This window comes from Tigriopus californicus, chromosome 6 (genome assembly GCF_007210705.1).
Source record: "Tigriopus californicus strain San Diego chromosome 6, Tcal_SD_v2.1, whole genome shotgun sequence".
NCBI classification, from domain to species: Eukaryota; Metazoa; Arthropoda; class Copepoda; order Harpacticoida; family Harpacticidae; genus Tigriopus; species Tigriopus californicus.
The window spans coordinates 11,116,523-11,134,816 of NC_081445.1; the positions used below are offsets into that span (position 1 = coordinate 11,116,523).

Sequence of the window (18,294 nt, forward strand, 5' to 3'; positions counted from 1 at the left end):
TACTGATGTTATTGTATGTATGGGATCTCTGTATTGGAGCGCGATGTTACCGCTTTGGGCTTCTTGTCCTCTAGAGTTGTTTCGGTGGGATCTGGGATTAAACACATGAAACCGAGTGTAGCAAGCTCGGTATGACGCATATATGGCAATCCTGAAGTTTGCAAGGAGCAGTGGAGGCCTTTGTGAATAACTTCATTATTGGACCGGGGTCTGGGGAGTTAAAGTTATTCAGTTTGTTGGGAAAAGCATAGAAAAAAATCCTGACTTGGCAACCAGAGTCATTGACATCCATCTATCAAACCAAGAATTATTTTTCCATTTAGAATTGTTGATGCATGATGGAGATTCTTGCAAGCCAACCTGCCTCATCCCTTGAATAACTTTTAGAGTACGTAAATCTTGAAGTTTGGGCAAATTAGTGTTGGAAAATGGGGACACTTCGCAACATTAATCCAAGGTACATATAACTCTCTTTGTTGAGAGAGGGACAAACTCTTCATGATAGAGTCCAGTTACCAGTATATGGTTGTTTCCTCACCGTAAACAGTAGGGCCGGTCAAAATTTGCGCCCTGTAAATAGCACAAATGTTGCAAAAAAAATTGCAAATCCAAGAATTTTCTGCAAATTTATTGCATCTGCAAATTTTACAATTTTATCAGCAATATTTGACCATTTTCTGCAATCTATTATGCAATTTCAGCCACTTTGGCACCAAAATATTGATATTTCTGCAATTTGGGCTTGTTTTTAGAGAAATTTGTATCACTTTTGGGGAGATAATTGTGAGATTTGAAATTTTCCTCAATCTGAGTAGAAATTTGCTTGACATGAAAGAACAAAAAGTTTACAGATGTATTAGCAACTACCTGCACATATATTTCATCCATCCATTTTGAATTGCTCTGTCTTTCTTATCATTTTTTGGAGATACACTATATAAAAGGTTGGGATGCACTTTGTTTGTGCAACATTCTTCTCCTTTAAAAGCTAGACACATCTTAACATGTTTCCATGGGTTATCAGTAAATTGTTTCAAGTAAATCACTTTCAAGAAACTTGAAAACAGTGTAATCTTGTCTCTAACATGTAATGAAACATAACCTTAATAACACAATTGTTGCATAATAGTTCCACTGTGACATTATCAATATTCTGTGGCAGAACTCAGGTATATTTTTATCATGCAACATTAAAAGTATACGTACAAGAGGCTGGTCTAGCTGATTGATCTGAGAGGCGGCTTGAACAATGCAAGAATCTTATTCCCAGGTTTGTTTATTTGTTAAAAAGTCAGATGGCAGCTCTTTCACTTGGCTTTTCATCTGATGATAGGTGTCCCAATTGAGGGATATTCCCACTTCGTCATCATGGCCAACATTAATCATTACCTCACCCACAGAAATGACCGCATGTTTGCCTATTTATGTTGTCAGAGAAGCAACTCATGCAGTAATGCAAATTTGACTTGGCTAGCTTGGGATCAAACCAGGATTCGCAAATTGGAGCCCTAGAGCAGATGTTCTACCTATATGGAACAGCTTGCCCTTTTGTCCCACTTGTCGGACTAGAAATATGTTTTAAAAGTTCGCTTGCTACATTTTCTATATGACAATGCCACTTGAGTTTGCTATCAAGTTGAAATCCAAAAAATCGTATTGACTTCATTTTGGATGGGTCTGTACCCACCTCCGCTAAATTTCTTTTTACAGCAAAAAATTTTGTGACTAGTTATCATAGATTTTGTTGAAATGGCAAGTAAATGTTCATTTGATAAAAAAACACTCCAAAATGTGACAAAATGAAATCTCTCATCGATTTCATTGAGGAAAATTTTAGCGGTTTAATGGAGATCAACATAAATATCTATCACTTCTGAACACTCGACGTCTTTCGACCACCTTGACACGTGACTTAGATACCCTCACATGAGAAAAAGTTTGAAAATCAGCTTGACGTGGTCATCAATTCAGTACTTTTGAACAACTTCTTGTGCCTCTTCAGAATAAGTGGAGCAAAGGTTCCTTGGATTCCAAGCATCTCGTGCTCGTAAGTTGTTCCACGTAAAATACACTAGGCTGGACGTCTAAAAATAGTGACTAGGAACGGTTTTCTTTCAGTCGGCCAGTTTTGTGGTCGGGGCAGGTTTTTTTGTGATTGGAAACTTACTTGGATCAGCACAATTGAAGGTCAGTCAATTTCTTAGCATTCCCTTGTAGAATTGTTTGCTCCAAAGTCATACAGTTAAAATCTTACAAATCATGTGAAGTCAATGAAACTCAAGGGAAAATCTAATGCGGCACCCTGGTTTTGGACATTTTGTGGAGGGAGAAGTTGGACGAAAGCCACAACCAACCTAGATGCACGGGGCACTGACTGAAATTGTCAACATTTTCAATTTGCCGGGCTTGTTGAACCAAACAATATTCTGATTTTGAGCCGAGAAATTCCAAAAAAATTCCTTGAATTGCCTTTACTTTAGGTGGGGGAGGTAGCTCACAAAAATGTCGAAACTTCAAGTTTTATGTGGTCATTTCTTCACAACATTGACTACGGTTTTCGACTTCCTTGGCCAGCTGATTTTGCTCCCAAATTGTCCATGCAAAATCAGTTGGTAAGATCTCGTAATCATACCTAGTGCCAATTTCAACCAAAGTGAATGGTTCCAGAGATTCAAACTTGTTGCTTCTTTTGAAGGTCCATATCTCTAGATGTCCCTCAACCAGCCCAACGTCAGTGAGGTTCCTTTCCACAAGGGCCTTTCTTTCCTCTTGATAAAACATTCAAAATGGAGTACGAGCGTCGTCAACTTGGGACCAAAAGTACCCGTATATTTCTTAAATTCAATTGCCTTTTCACACTTTCACCTCTCAACATGTCACATCAGTTGTCACCTTTGGGAGTTCCCGTTAAGGGCGACTACGTCATTTCTAAAAAGAGGCGAAGGAAACTCAAATCAAAGTTAACAAAACGTGAATGACAACCATGCCATCCTCGAGCCTCAAACCTCGTGCTAGTATGGTTGAATGGCTGAAAGCTTCAACTGACATAACAGCAGCTTTTGTACCGGAACTTCAAACAGGAATCCACTTCATAGATCTTTTGTATCCGAGAGTCTCCATGTTCCATTACTTGGCGCGCTAGATCCACAATGGCCTCGAAATGAGGATAGCTGGAAAGTTCCATCTGAAATCAAATACAGACGTCTACTAATCTGGAGAGAAGAGGCCGTCCCACACATGTTCCACCCTCTGAGCATGAATGTGAGATTAATGGCTGTTTTCCCCCTCCTGCCCAAGTGGTTGGAACTTGGAACTTACTTTCGAGAAGACAGGCTTCTTGTTAAAGAATATTTCAAAAGCTGAGGGGTTCTTCACTTGTTTTCCAAGGACGACACTTGTTCCAAAGGCCTTTGTTGCGGATAGGATTAGGTCACGAAGTTCTTGGAACCGTTGGGCTGAACCTCAGCATTTCCCATAATACACTTGGACCACCAATCGAACCTCAATGGGTTCAGTTTGTTCTTGTCGAACCATATTCTCCATGGGATTCCACAGGGTTCCAATTATGAAGTCCAGGAAGCGTCAGCTGCGCTTTGTACAGTGTTGTCGTTGGGGCCTTCAAGGCCATTTTTGGTCCAAAAAGGGAAAGAAATGGGACTCGAGGGGCCTTTCTGTCTTGCGATTTCGGTGTGGAGGATAACGCAACGAGAAAGGCTCATGCTCACGTACAAAAGGACCCAATCCCAAAGGGACACACGGATACATTTCTCTTTGTTTGAAATTGTCCCTTTATCAATGTGTCTTAATAAAAAGGTGTTCGTATGAATTGATGTACCATTTCGAGAGCTTCAATTGAGAAAGAGGTTTTCATTTCACTGAACTCGAATCTCTCAGATAGCTATCATACGATATTTTTGGCATCTTTTGCATTCCATTGCCATTTGGAGTAATGTATGTGTATTTAATCCGTAACATTATATCAGAGTGCAAGTCAGGATGGCCATTTTTCGCTTAATGGCCTTTAATTTGAGTTTTTGAAAAAAGTTTGTTTCGACGATGTTGAATTGACAAATAGCGAATTAGCGAACCGAGGTCAGATATAAAGGTACGTAGGCATCTCTCTTCTCGCACCAATTAAGGCTCTTTACAGATTAGTGGATGGATGGTTCTTTATTCCCAAATGACGACGGAAAAGGCCGTAAATAGGCTCTCAGCAAAATAATTACACGGAATGGAATTCAGTCCAGATGGTTCAGTTGACCGTCGCAACCACTCATTCTGAGCATGAATCTAATAATACAAAAATGCAAATTTTATCCAATTGGTTCTGGGTTGCCCTCACACTCGGGTCTTGAATAGATGGTTGGTTTCGTGAGATGGGCCCCTTAAAAGGCTTAAGAGCTGCTGACATCATCGCGATCCCTGGTCTTTTCGCGTTTCCACTTCTCTATCTTCTCCTTCAATTCGATGTCTGGAATACAAGAAAGAAAAATTTCCGCATCAAGAAATAAATCAATTTGTAAAAAATGCATTTTTCTTATCAAACAGCCATTCACGGAGTTTAGAATTACAAAAAATGCAGTTACATTTCTGTGCCTAACACAAAATGTACGAGGAACAAACTATCAAGAACAGAGTCCCTTTTGGGATTTATAATGGATTTTATAATGGACATAAATATTATAATGGATCAGGTTTTATCTAATTTTCAGAGATAAAACCTGATTGTTTTTTTTTTTAAAATATTGAAATTTTATTTCCCATTTTGGAAAGTTTGAACTATTGAACCCACTCAAAAATGATGCCCTTTGACGAAAATCCTTGACCAACTCAGAATATCATTTTGCAAATGATAAGACACAAAAATATTCTTGTACCCTTATGCAAGAAGTCACCAAGAGATTTGCAAAAACATGTTTTAATTTTTTTTAGAGCTATCTTGAAAGAAAATGCGCTCTCTACTTTGCTGGTATACTCCTCGTTTGTTGACATAAGAAGGACCAGTCTCTTCTTTTTCTCTAATAAGATAATTTAAAAAAAATCCATCAGGAGCTGACTTTTACTCTTACCTGGCTTTAACATTTCCTCCGTTAAGGGTTGCCGGTTAAACGGATCGTTAGGAGTGGAGAGCAAATGTCTGTTGATGTGCTTCCGGTCCATGATTTTCCCTGACGTCGGAAGTAACACGGGGTCTTCCATTAGCTCACACATCATCGGGTCTGCAAGAAAAGGACCAAAAACCATTGAACGAACAAAAACGCAACTCTTGCTTCAAGATAACCGAGAAAAAAAAGGCAACGAGGACACTTTGACAAATGTAAATTTATGGCATATGACGTTGACAACCTTTCAGCAAAGAATTGTCAAGGTCGCCGCCAAACCTGGACAAAACAAGTTTTTCACAAGAAATTTGTGATAAAAGGGTGTAAATTGAAGTTGAAGCGAAAGTAGTAAAGAAAATTGAGCCTCTTGAGAATACACAAAGCCACCATGCTTTTGTGTCTGGTGTGACATTGAAGTGAAACATCTCCTAAGCTACTCAAATGACATGGAAGTAAATGAAAGGTCTCTTTGAACATAGAATGTTCCGACGCCAGAAACACAATTGAAGGTCATCGTTCCCAAGGTAATTAGGAGAATCACTTCAGTTTGTATCTTCAGGCTAGAGAAAAGTTTGACGCCCACGTCGTTTTAAAATGACAATCGTAGAAAGTCGTGACCGGTTTCTTTTAGATTAAGATGGTTAATGGTTGGATGGTTAATGGTGAGAAAATGTATTTTACAAACCTGACTAAGCTCAGGAAATACATCATCATTTCGATGTGTGAAGAGAAACTTCTCAGTTTCTCTTTCCCTTCATGCATTATTCTAAAATATACCACTTCAAACAGCAGTCAAAAATTTTTAAAGCTCATTTCCATTATTTTGCTCCAATATATTGGGAGATAATTCAATTGTTGCCTTTCTTACAATTGCAATGGTTCAATTATAAAAGCTACTTCTTCGTAACAACTTTGCATAGCCACGTGAGTACTTGCGTTTGAGCTATCTTGAACGCTTAAAAAGGCACTTAAACTCGACGACATCCTATGAAAAAGCTCGACAGAAATGCAAAAATGTATTTTTATTTTGGTTCGAGCAAAAAAACAAAGTTCTTTCTTATACAAAAATATTTACACACTATACAAAGGTAGATATTTCATTAATCTTAGATTTCAGATTTCTTAAGAAAGCATAGTGACAATTGTGCTTCTGTGAAGAACCCTTTCATACAAAGTAAAGATGGTAGTTATTTGAGTCACTCATTTCTCAGATCCCAGCTGCGTTTAAATAGCAACATGTCCTTCCAAAAACAAACTTTGTATTCTCTCAAGCAATATTGAATCAAAAGTGAAGCTTCATATTGCCCAAACTTATTTTCTGGGTGGCGTACAATTACCTCCGATAATATTGGCCTCCATCAACTATTCTTTTCTGCCGATTTTACTTAAAAAACTAAAAAAGAATTCCACTAGAAGCAAAGCGCATTGAGGCAAATTTACAGTATTCCGTCTCCCTTCTCCCAACCAAGATTATCATCCAGAGGCAACAAGGCCAATAAAATCAGCGTTAGCTGTACTTGTATTTAGAATGTGAGTTTCAATGCCATTGGAATCCAACTAGATGAGGAAACATCTGGGCGACCAAGCAAGCGACTTGCTCATCCGATTGGCATCACCAATATCATCATATTTGACATACCAATAAATTCATCCGGGGCATCGTCATAGTCCTCATCCCGCTTCATATTTGCTAAGACCACCTCGTGGGCTTTCCTGGCCAAGGCCCGAAACTGTTCCAAGTCAGAATTGGAACGGTTAAGCGACTTTCTCATCCGATTGGCAGCATCCTGGAACGTAATCGAATACCCGGATTATTCAAACATCTTCCCTCGAAATGGCAGGTGTCCAAGTATTTTGAGCATCAAGGGGAGCTACTAATTCCATCCTCAAGACTCTTCATGGGAAGACCGACATTTGGCCAGGGAGGAAAGAAAACAAGATTATGCTGATTTCATGCGCATCCTTTCAACTCTGATCCGACTACATTTTGAGACGGCATTCCCCGAGAAGTTACACGGCTATCCCATCTAACTAACGACAACCCATTTGGTTATTATTAGGGCGGATAAAAACATTGCACTAAAACCGAACAAATATTTAAATCATATTTAATCAAAAAAGTTGCAAATATTAAAAAAAAATATTTATTATTGAAATGCATAAACATACAATTAGGATTTCGCACTTCTGTTTTTGGAAATGCACATTTGCAGGATTTTTTACCTCATTTGCGCACCTAAGTTCTGGAGATGGAGATCAAAATATCACTCCAGTGTGACTAGATTGTTAGCTTCTTCAGGATGGGTTTGACTTGACCTAAGAAGAAGCTAGTGAATCAAACTTACTAAATGGATTTCGAACCAATCAATCAATGTTCAACTTTTCCTCTTGTTTGAGGGTCACTTGAAGTTGTTTCCAGGAATTATCCTACGTTCTTAAAGAAATATTAATATTTCTTTTTGTTCAATAATGGTCCTAATTCCTCAGGCACATTCTGAAATTTCTGAGAAACTCTAAAGGCTTAATTCTATGTTGTTGCCTAACCTACAGCGGGTTTCATTAAAAAACACCCGCTTAGTAGAGCAACCATCAACCTGCCATAGTAGAAAATTCCATTGAATCATAGTTACTCTAGTTAGTATTGTACATGGTTGGCCCAGCTGCAGTAAAAAAAAGCACAACAAAACTCATATTTACGCTTCTTCCTATTCTGTTGAATAGTCATCCCCCTCTCAATGAACCCGCCATTTTTATGCTGAAGGCAATGATGTTTTGAATTAGATACCATAGCACTTTAGAGTTGGACCAAAAATCTACTAATTCACGTGTTTGGTTACTTGAATCGCCAAAATATGATAGAAATGTGCAAAATATTACCCACGGGATTGAAAACGTCTAAATATTTACTTTGTGAGAAAATGGCCAAAATATTTAAGAAAAATATTTATTTTTTAAATTAAATGTTTTACCCGCTCTAGTTATTATGAATAAGGTGCTCACAAGGTTCGGACTTTATCTTGGGATGTGAAATGGAAAGTAATCTTTATGGGACATTTTGACTTGCTTTTGAGGTAGATGGATATACCAGAAAGAACAATCTATTTTTAGGGTTATATGAAGAAGCTTCGTTCAACAATGTACCAATTACTGTCAAGTACTACCCTACGAAAGAGACTCATCAAATATTGATCCACGTGTTGCATATGGTCAAATGTTACAATTACTTAACGAAAAAAAACTTAAAAATGCTCCTCTGCAATGTTCATGTTCGTGGGATTTCTAAATAATACAGTCAGTGTATAAAAAAAAACTTATCAACACATTCAAACAGAACTTACCTCGAAAACTTCCATGGAAAATGAGCGTTGATCATTGGCCAGAGCAGCGGCCAGAAGTTCCGAATCCAAATGCAGATATAGATCAATTAAATGGCTCAAAAGCCATTTGGGTTCCCAGTTGTATTTCTCGGGAGTCTTTACCTTGAGATTTTTACCTGTACAACACAAAAAGGTCCCATTTGTTAATCATTTCCATCAAACCTTGCGCCAAACATACGGAATCTTACACTTTGTTCCACAGAGTTGCTTCAAATTGAAATTGAGCATGGCTGCCAGACGATCTGATAACTCAGGCCTTAGGAATGGTTCCTTGATGTCCTTGAAAAGATAAAGAATCCCCATTTTATACAAGTGAGTTCTGAAGGCCAACCTTTGATCTCCAAGCTCTTTGTCTCTCTGTCTCTCTTCCCTCAATCTGTGCCAGGTCTGTGGTCTATGTACACATACAGTAAAGGTAGGAAACTTCTTACTTGTGACAGATAATGGAACATGTCCACCGTTTCTCGAGCCAAGGTCAGATACGATTTACATTGTCGCTCGTCTTGGGCCAGATTCCGAAGCCGATTGCTTCGTTGCTCGTTGGTTTGCTTGATCCATTTTGCTCGATTGGCCATCTCCTCTTGGACTTCGTGAATACGTTTCAAGGCGTCCATTGCCTCATCCAATAGGAATGTGGTGTCATTCATGAGCATGTTGATAAACTTGACAAAGTGTTTTCCGGATCTACAAAAAATAAAGGTTTCAAAATTGATGATCATCGACGTTTGAAGATGATTTTAGTTGCTTGACCACCCAGTATCTGGCCTCCTTACGTTCACCCTCAACTACTAGAAGCTCACTCTCTTTTTAACAAGTGAATTCCCAAAAGTACAGAGGTTGTTGCGTGATGGACTACTTCCTTGTAAAATTTGGTTGAACTCAAAATGCAAGTGGTGTTCTCTTCGTCTTCTTTTCCGCACATCCTTACCAATACTTGGAAAGCAAGCCCCAGCACTTCCCACAAGATCAAAAAAAAAAAAAAAATAAGGTCTTATTTAACTCCAATTGATGATTGATCCACCTGGAAATTGGAGTTGGCAGAACTGGCAAGCCCTTTAATGTATGGTTGATGAGGAATTTGGGTCAAATACTTGTCCAAATCTAACTTAAAAGATGCTATTGTATCAACAAGGCCAACGTATTCCCTACGAATATTAGAGGGCAGCAAATTAAACAATGAAGGAGCCCGAGAAAGAAGAGAAGAGCTTGGATTCTCAAGGGCTTGATGGTGCTCTCAAAACGCACATTGCGGCCTCTACGGTCACTAGCATTGACCCTAAATCCTGGGTTGGGACAAAGCTCATGAAAGCTTTAGAAAATTCGATATCATTCGTACTTTCTTTCAAGACCATACAGTCCCAACTTTTCTAATATCTCCCAATACGAGAGCTCTCTCATTCCTGTGATGTTCCTGGTGAAACATCTTTGGACTTGTTGGACCTTTTGCAAACCTGCTGAACTCATTGGAGCCCAAATGGGTGAAGCATATTCAAGATGTGGCTGAACAATCGACTTGTCTGATATAGTTAACATCGTGATACCATCTCTGGACTTCAACGTACGATATGTCCAACCATATGGTTGAAAAGCTTTACCCTCCTTCAACTGGATAGGCTCATCGAACTTTCCATTATCTTGGAGGGCTTCACCTAAGTCCATCATGGACCAAACCTGCTGAATATCTTTACTTCCATTATGACATCGAACTGAAGGTCTTCGAGGGGAATATCAGTCCATTCAAGGACATAGTACTCTGAGCAAGCCCAAAGTAGTTATGATCTGGGACTACTGAAATCTTGGCTATTTCTATCGCAAACGAACTTCGTATCACAAGGGTAAGGACTAGTTCTGGGGCAAGTCCGTCAAAAGTAGGACTCGTGCTACATGGATCTAATATAAAGGATTGAAGCTTCAATGAATACTTTTGGAATTATTGAAATGAGTATCACATGGGAATTGGTATGGATCAATATTTTGGAATCTAACATCAAAATTGTGAAAGCTCAAGACGATTTCTGTTTAAAGTACATGGGTGCCTTCACCTCTCCTTCAAAAGGAACAGGAGTTCATCCAATTTGGTGAACAAAGCCCCTCCCCCCTCTGTTTCGAGAACTGGAGTGGAGAGACCCTGGTTTCGCATACCGTTACTTAGAAGTATTAGAAAAAATGTAATTACGTGGCTTCCGTGCGCGACGCCCACTTTCTAAATTGAGTTAGAGAGACATGATGTTTGGGTTTTAGGAACAACTCGCCGGTGACATGTCAATCTCGGCAAGGCTTTGACTTCCATCGTACGTAAATGTATCATGCATAAACAGCTTAATATTACAACACATGGATATTGCGACATGAGGCGTTCCATGCTGAAATGCTGAATCACGTTCAAATATGAAATGTCTGAGGACATCATAGGACTATCCAAAGCATAAAAAATGGTCCTAAATTAATGCTTATGTAATTTCGGAGACACCTTTTGGATACTTCGGTCGAAAATATTGTAGTTCAACTTGATGTCTTTACCACGACGTAAAAAATGGGGAACAAGTTATTTTGCTACGCATACTAAGTCAAGTCCTCCTCCCTTCGTTGTTTCTCGGGCTCCTTCATTGTTCAATTTACTGCCCTAAAATTGTAGCATGTAGGGATGGATTCAGGAATAGGATTGAAGTCAGATTTGAGAAAATTCCGGATCAAACGGATCAATGGGAGGAGACGTGGTGTAGTGGTTGGCGCACTTTCCTAATACTAGAGAGGTCCCCGGTTCGAATCTCCTCCCCGACCTTTCTCAAGGAAACTTTTAGACGCTAAGCCTACTCACAGACGGAGAACCAAAATTGATGCGGACTATGGCACTGCCTATCGGAACTTAAAACGGATGATATGATAGCTAGCTTCGTTGGCCGGGCGAGGTTCACCCCTCAAACCCTAGCACACCAAAAAGAAAAAAAAAACTTCATTCTAGGACTAGTAGCCAGATCCGCCAACTCTAATTCGCTGGTGGAATAGATATTATATCAATTGAAGGCTAAACAAGATATACAGCTCTCAGTCCATTCCCAGTAGCGGTAAAGAAATCCACAAAAAGAAAATATTGACAGAACTTATTTCGCAAACGACGCACTTTGACAAGCTGCTCACTACTTGTTTGGACTTGATTATCCAATATTTGGGTCGCCAATAGTGCTGGGGCGAGCCAAAGTCCGACTCGTGCGAGTCCTTTGATTTTTTGACTTTTTGCTGGACTCAAGTCCGACAGTTAACTCGAGCTTTTTACTGGGGTCAGGTCAAGCAAAGAAAAAAGAAAGCTAATTTCTCGATGAATATTTTTTCTTTTGACGAGTCCGGTCAATTTCTCCAAAACACAGAAAAAGACTCAAGTGCACTCGGACTTGACTCCAGACTCGCCCCAACACTAATCGCCATTCAGTACATGAACACCATAGTGTCACATTAAAATCTTGCACCTCTTGAGACAACACCACCATTCTTAAAATGTAGCAATATATTTTCTTTAAAAAAAAAAACAGTGTTGTCTCCTCTCCACTCACTGACTTCCCAGATTAACTTTGGCACCTTAGATCACTTGCTTATCCCTCTTTCGACACAGAAGCCTTTCTTTTACTTGAACAACAAAAATGGGATAAAAATCGATGGGTCCAAAACTTTCTTCTCACAGTGTACGCTTTGTGCCATCATTTAACACGAGAAGTCGACAATGAAAGTCAAAAGTGATCCAGGCAGCTGCTTTGAAGTCCTGAAGGTATTGAAAATTATGTTAACACCTGTATGATAATATCCAGTCAACTTGTCCCCAATAGAGCTAGCTTCCCCAATGGTATATCACCTCTTTATTATGGTGAATAAATTTTCTTGTTACTAATTTCTGTTTCAGCTACTTCGCTCAATTTATCACAATATAGCGTCGCATTCGGAAAAAAATAGTCAATAACATTGTGTTCATTCATTATGTCAGTATTATGTGTTTCTTTTCTTCGTCAATTTTCCTTATTCAGTTCAATCTCATGAGTTTTTTCTATGTGGCATTTCAGTGGTTCGTTTCCAAACCAAAACCCCCTGACAAAAGTTTTTGAGGTCAATATAAAGCTATATTTGTTTTTTCGAAGTGAGATAAATGCATAAGATCAATCTCCAAGGGGCTTGGTCCTCCAAGGGCTCGGATTCTGAGAAGATTTCAAGACCCCAGGGAGCGAGACAAACATGAAAAGTCCATCTAAACAAGTTCTCTACACTCTTTCCTCATAGACTATGTGGTTTCTGAGAAGAATAAACAGACTCCAGCCACGAAACAAGTACCCGAGATAATGGATCCACCCACACCTGCATTCAGGCTCCAATCGGTTTCCATAATCATGGAAGTGTTCCATCTGTTCTCAGTGACATGCGTAAAATCAATCCCATGGGAACACTTATCTCAACTAGAGACATCTTGAGTTTCTGCTCTTTTAGAGTGTTGGGAATCCTGGACTTGACGTTCATTATCATTTCATGAGTTGACATAAGGGACTGAGGAGAAAGTTGCCCACACGCGGAAAAAGAAGCACAAGGAAAAAGAGGCAGGAGGTCTTACTTGGATTCATTGATGATGGCGAGTTTGTGCACCTGACTCTTATCCCACATGGACTTGATGATGATCGAGATGTGGTAACGAATGGTGAATTTATCGTAGAATTCCGATGAAGCACCAGTTTGTTCAACCTCTGGAAAGGTAAAGAGGAAGAAGATATGTAAAGTCATAGGTTTTCTATTGGTTACTTGTGAGTCTGTTCTGGAATGTTCTCATTAAAAGGAAGAGAGGCGAAAAGTTCCCGGGAATTCTCGGTTTAGTGTCACCATACTTTATGCTTACAACCATACGTTTGCACCGGACAATTGGGTTGTTTTCTCAACATATTTCAGTGACTGGCCGTGGCATGACGGCATGAATAAACATAACCTTGCTAAAAACACTAACCTAAATCGCACTTTGCTACAATATTAAAAATAGAAAACACGATCAGACTTGAGAAAAAATCCTGTAATATTGGGTCGTTTACCGATACAAAACACCCCTTCGGTCTGGAAAGGCACCAATTAGGCCTGACAATAACTTGAAAAGGAAGAAAAAGTTAAAGGTGTTGAGATTGTAATTTTATGTGCTTTGTCGAATATGACTTTTAAAATTTCACTTCACTGACTGCAAGACGGGTATTTCATTTATTCTTCAATCGAAATATTATGGGCATGGTAACATGTCCATTCATTAAAGCTTTCAAGAGAGGGAGAACAGTTTTTGTTTTGGGAAGGGATGGGATAATTCAATCATCTTCTTACTACTATCTCGTTTTCTCTCTTTTTCGTTTCTTTCGTTGTAAAGCATTGGACGCATTTGTCTTACGTATTCAGATATAAGTCTTGCAACTGAAAACTATCTTTTGATTTGGTAACACGTTCACAGCTTCTTGGCTAAGAAATTCAGACTCTCGCTTATCGTTAACAAATGAGTAATTCCTCGTAAAAACTTTCAACTTGTACCATCTGAAATGTCGAAAAGGTATCAGCAAGTATCTTGTTGCTCTGTTAGCTTTTGCGATTGTGGAAATAAGCATACCATGATAACAATGCTAGAGATGATCTAATAGGTAGGTGACCGCTTGTCAAGATGAGTCTTTTTCAAACGCCGAGAAACTAACGAGGACAAGGAAAACAAACATTAATGGGCATTCACATCATCTGCGTATGTTGTCCACAGACTGGTTTACTTTTAACACTGTTACATGACATGCCATTACTCTGAATGTGCTGTGGATTCATTCCCTGGGGATCCAAATCCCATAAAGTAACAGGTTTCTTGGGAAGTAAATATGTGGTCAATTTGGAAATTGAAAAAAAAAAAAGTAATCTGAAGCCCAATGCAACGGAGTTGCTTAGTGAATGCTAAATATATCTTGCTCATTGCAAACTTATTGAAAAATTTCAGGGTTGGGAATCGATGGAGACTATCCAAGCTCCAAACAAAAATGAACTTTCAGACCCATGATCCCACTTTCTAAGTTGCTCTAAAGCCAGGTATCTATCGCCAAAAGAGGCATTTGGGAATTGGAAGGCACAGAAATGTCGTGACCAAGTCCATAATAAAATAAGTGATGGTTCTGCACGTCACTCTAAAATGCCCTGGGCCCTGTTACGGCGGCATTGAGCTATTTAGATACTTGATTGTTACCTCTATACGGTTGGGGAAAAAGGGTTTTTAATCGTGATAGGGATAAGTTTTGAAATCAGGAAAACAAATGGATCTTTTTTGGACATGTTCAAGCAATTATAAAAAGCACATAACGTCCTTTAAAACAAGTACACAAAAAATGTGTTTTCCTCGGAAATTATGCATTCATTGAACGGCACATCAAATTTTAAATAAAGCTACCTTCTTCGTTTGGGTTTCCTAATTACAATAAGTGCATCTATCTATACACGCGGTCAAAATTTCGTTTATCTCAAGGGTAACCAAAGTTCAACACGCAGTGACTCTCATTTTCGATTTCTAGTGTCAAATGTTGGACTTTTATAACAGCATTATTTCCTATGTGCCGTTAGATGGCGACACAGTCTTCAGATTGAACTTCAACTACGTATTTGTCAAAGGTGCAATTTTGTGGGATCAAGGTGGAATTACCGAGTTAGTCTAGAACACGGTAAGAATATGGAGTGTTTAAGAGGAGCAAAAAGATGCAATTGAGTCCCAAACCAGGTTTTACGGTAAATTCTACACACCATAATGACTAAAAATCGGTTTTAGAAGCCCATTCAAGTTCTTGAGAATACAGATTAGTAAAAAAAAAACTATGAATCCTCTTTTCTTTTGTTCAGGGCTTCATCATTGTTCAATTTTCTTCGCTCCAATATTCGTGGGGGAATACGTAAGTAGGTTTTAAGTCATGCTTAGATAAGTTTCCGACCAAAATTCCATGTCAACCCCACTTTCAAAGTCTAGCTGGACGTATTAATTCAAATCGCTATTGGATTGTATATTATATAAAATAATTAACCTTTCCATTCAGTACCACTACCGAATACATTTCCCCATAGTGATGAAAAAGTCCACGCAAAGATATCACCCAGAATTTTGACAATGTTTCTCGTCCATCTCGTGACTGATACTAAAGAACGAAATTGACCGAGCCAGGTTCTTTTTTAATTAGACTTTCAACTCTCCACACATGAAACATTGTTTCGTCTGGACCTTATCTAAGCATGCCTTCCAGAGCATTTCTTTCATTAACGTGATAGAACCAAGTTTCTTCTAAAATAAAATAAAAAGCCACTCAGGAAATGTCAAATGACAATGGCTTAAAAAATTGATACTCTTTAGTGAGCAACATCAACTCTTGACATGATGCTCAAGCATGTTATCAAAAAACGTCAACTGAATCGGCACGGAAAAGACCAAAACATGAAGTAAAGAACGGGAGAAAGTGTTCTTTAAAAAAAAAAAAAAAAGAAGAGCATTTTCCCGGAATAATATTGTGGCCCATTCGTGGTGCTGGGGAGAATTCATTGAGTGTTGTGTTGTTCCCTTTGTTACTTTGGTTCATTGAGATTTTCCGAAACGCCATCAACATTCACTTGAGCAACAATCGTAATCGAGAGAACCCGCAAGCACCTTTTCCAGAAACGTGATTGATGCATGATGCTCTCTTTTCTTGGTACGGAAGTGTGGAATCTCATGGTGGTACGGAGAGATCATTTCTGTTCTTGTATAGCATACGATGGAAGTTCCTTGGCCTCAAGCAAACCTATCACACTTGGCTAACATTCTCAAGCTAAAAAAGAACATTGTTGCTCTCTTTTTTCCACTTCGTAAATGCGGTGACATTGTGTAGACAAAGTGGATGAAGGATGACCAAGTTTCGGCACTTTCCAATTCCTGAAAACTTTTGTTCAACATCTTCCGGAACAACGAAATGGGACATTTGACAAATGGTCTGTGTGGGCTTTGGCCAACTAGTCTTTTAGCGAAGTGAACATCGTACATTACGAAAAGATTCTCTCTAGAATCTTTTAGACTATTTCGTCCAAGATTCTCACAACTCCTAACATACGTCAACAAGGGAACTAAAATATGGAGGAAGTAACACTGGCCCCAAAACAAGAAATAAATGCCCATATCTAACCACTCACTTAAAGGTCTGACTCCTACTAAACGAACATAAGGGTTTCAAATTCAGGTTTGATGGCAAAGACTCGCGATATTTAGATACAAAGTGTTGAAGTTTTCATTAAGGTCATACAGGAATCTAAATAGACAAAAAAAAGTTCCTGAAAGGAAAGTCTCTTTCGTGACTCAGGTGGGCAAAAGGGCAATGGGCAATGGTCCTGCAAATTGAATTTCAGAGGGTAGTCATAAGTTCACCAATGATGGTGAAAGTCACGCAATTGGTTCCAGTCCATATATGGCTTGTCGATCCGAACTTGGGTTCGTAGAATAACTCTTTGACATTCGTTCCACATTACTGAGAAGTGAGAACCAAAACGGAGAGTTCGTTCTTGAGCTGAAGAATATCACCCCAAGCGATTCAAAGTTGAGAGATGGGGTGTGTTGCCCGCTTATTACTTTCAAATTAAAAGGCAATATTAATCATCTTGGACGAGCTTGAGATACGAGCTTGAGTGAAACCAGCCAAGCTTGAATTGCTGTCTGTCAAATGTGGCCGGCATCATCTACTATTTGTGACTTAATTTGAATGAACTTTCTCTCACTTCACAGTTTGAGAATTGTGTAATAGCTCATCAAAAGCTATTAACCATCACTACATGAGCCAACATGTCTCAAGACCTCCCTCTAGGGTTAAAGTAAACAACCCCTTTTTATTAGCCCATCAGTTGTTTTTGGATGTCTGCTCTGCTATGTTCACATTTATGAAACTGAATATGCCATCTTCAAATTTCAGCATAATGACTGTTCATAATCATAGAACATATTATGGACTACTTTGCTTCTTTATGCCTTTGGCTGGCAGGGCTTCTTGGTCTTTGGGTTATTTAGAAAAGTATCAAAGGTGGGGCGTCATTAAAAATGTCAGGGTGGTTGAAAAAGACTACCAATTATTTGGCTTCATGTATTCAGTTTGTATCTATTTGTAAAGTTGGATTACATTTATAGCTACGCCCATCTAAACAGAATGGATACCTAAACAAAGAAGCCTCATTTGTTTATAGATGTGGTCAAGATTGCGTTGAAGCTTCCATATAACTCAATACTACATTTTCATAATCACGCAACTAACGTACCAAAATCGGATCGAAAAGTCCGTTTCATAAAAGTGATGAATATAGCTGTAAAAAAAGTCGAAAAGCTTTCTTAACACGACTTTTTACGGTTTATTCGACTATTTGGTGTCCATTCGACTTTTTCCAGTTTTTTTGCCGTTTTCACACATTTCGTCCATTTTTCGCATTTTGTCTATCTTCGTTCGAACGTTTGTGCTTCCTTCAACGCTACAAGAGCAAACAAAGCACTACGAAAAAAATGGCAGACGTCGAGATCACGTTGAGATGTTTCAAACCAGGGTGAGCTAGGGCATACTCCATGGATATGGCTAGGGTAGAGTTGTCCGAACAAAGCTCAAAGCCGCACGGCGGAGAACTGCAGTTACGGGTTGCACAAAACACTTTGTAAAAGTACTTAGCCATGTCTCGCTCTCCTTCGCTGATGTATTGAAGCCTTCTCTCGTAGACCACTTGAACCTGATATTGATGGCAAGCTTCACATAAGCATTAATAATTTCTAAGTAATTTGCTAGCAATTTCTTTAGGCTGAC

At 39.0% G+C, this 18,294-nt stretch overlaps 1 protein-coding gene and 1 long non-coding RNA gene across 2 annotated transcripts in view; both read right to left on the bottom strand.

Moving 5' to 3' along the window:
* Positions 1-2,803: 2,803 nt before the first annotated feature.
* Positions 2,804-3,582, bottom strand: LOC131882808 (uncharacterized). Its single transcript, XR_009373534.1, has 2 exons — positions 3,319-3,582; positions 2,804-3,184 (listed from the first exon to the last, which is right to left on the bottom strand). It is a non-coding gene; the product is annotated as an uncharacterized LOC131882808 (long non-coding RNA).
* A 569-nt stretch (positions 3,583-4,151) lies between these two features.
* LOC131882807 (ubiquitin conjugation factor E4 B-like) overlaps positions 4,152-18,294 on the bottom strand; it is a 25,856-nt gene continuing 11,713 nt past the window's right edge. Inside the window, exons 15-21 of the mRNA XM_059230072.1 lie at positions 13,068-13,197; positions 8,911-9,163; positions 8,668-8,758; positions 8,441-8,595; positions 6,742-6,889; positions 5,070-5,219; positions 4,152-4,471 (exon numbers count right to left, since the gene is read on the bottom strand). Of these exons, the coding sequence (XP_059086055.1) occupies positions 4,395-4,471; positions 5,070-5,219; positions 6,742-6,889; positions 8,441-8,595; positions 8,668-8,758; positions 8,911-9,163; positions 13,068-13,197 (1,004 nt within the window). The 3' untranslated portion in view covers positions 4,152-4,394. The remainder of the gene's footprint in view (positions 4,472-5,069; positions 5,220-6,741; positions 6,890-8,440; positions 8,596-8,667; positions 8,759-8,910; positions 9,164-13,067; positions 13,198-18,294) is intronic.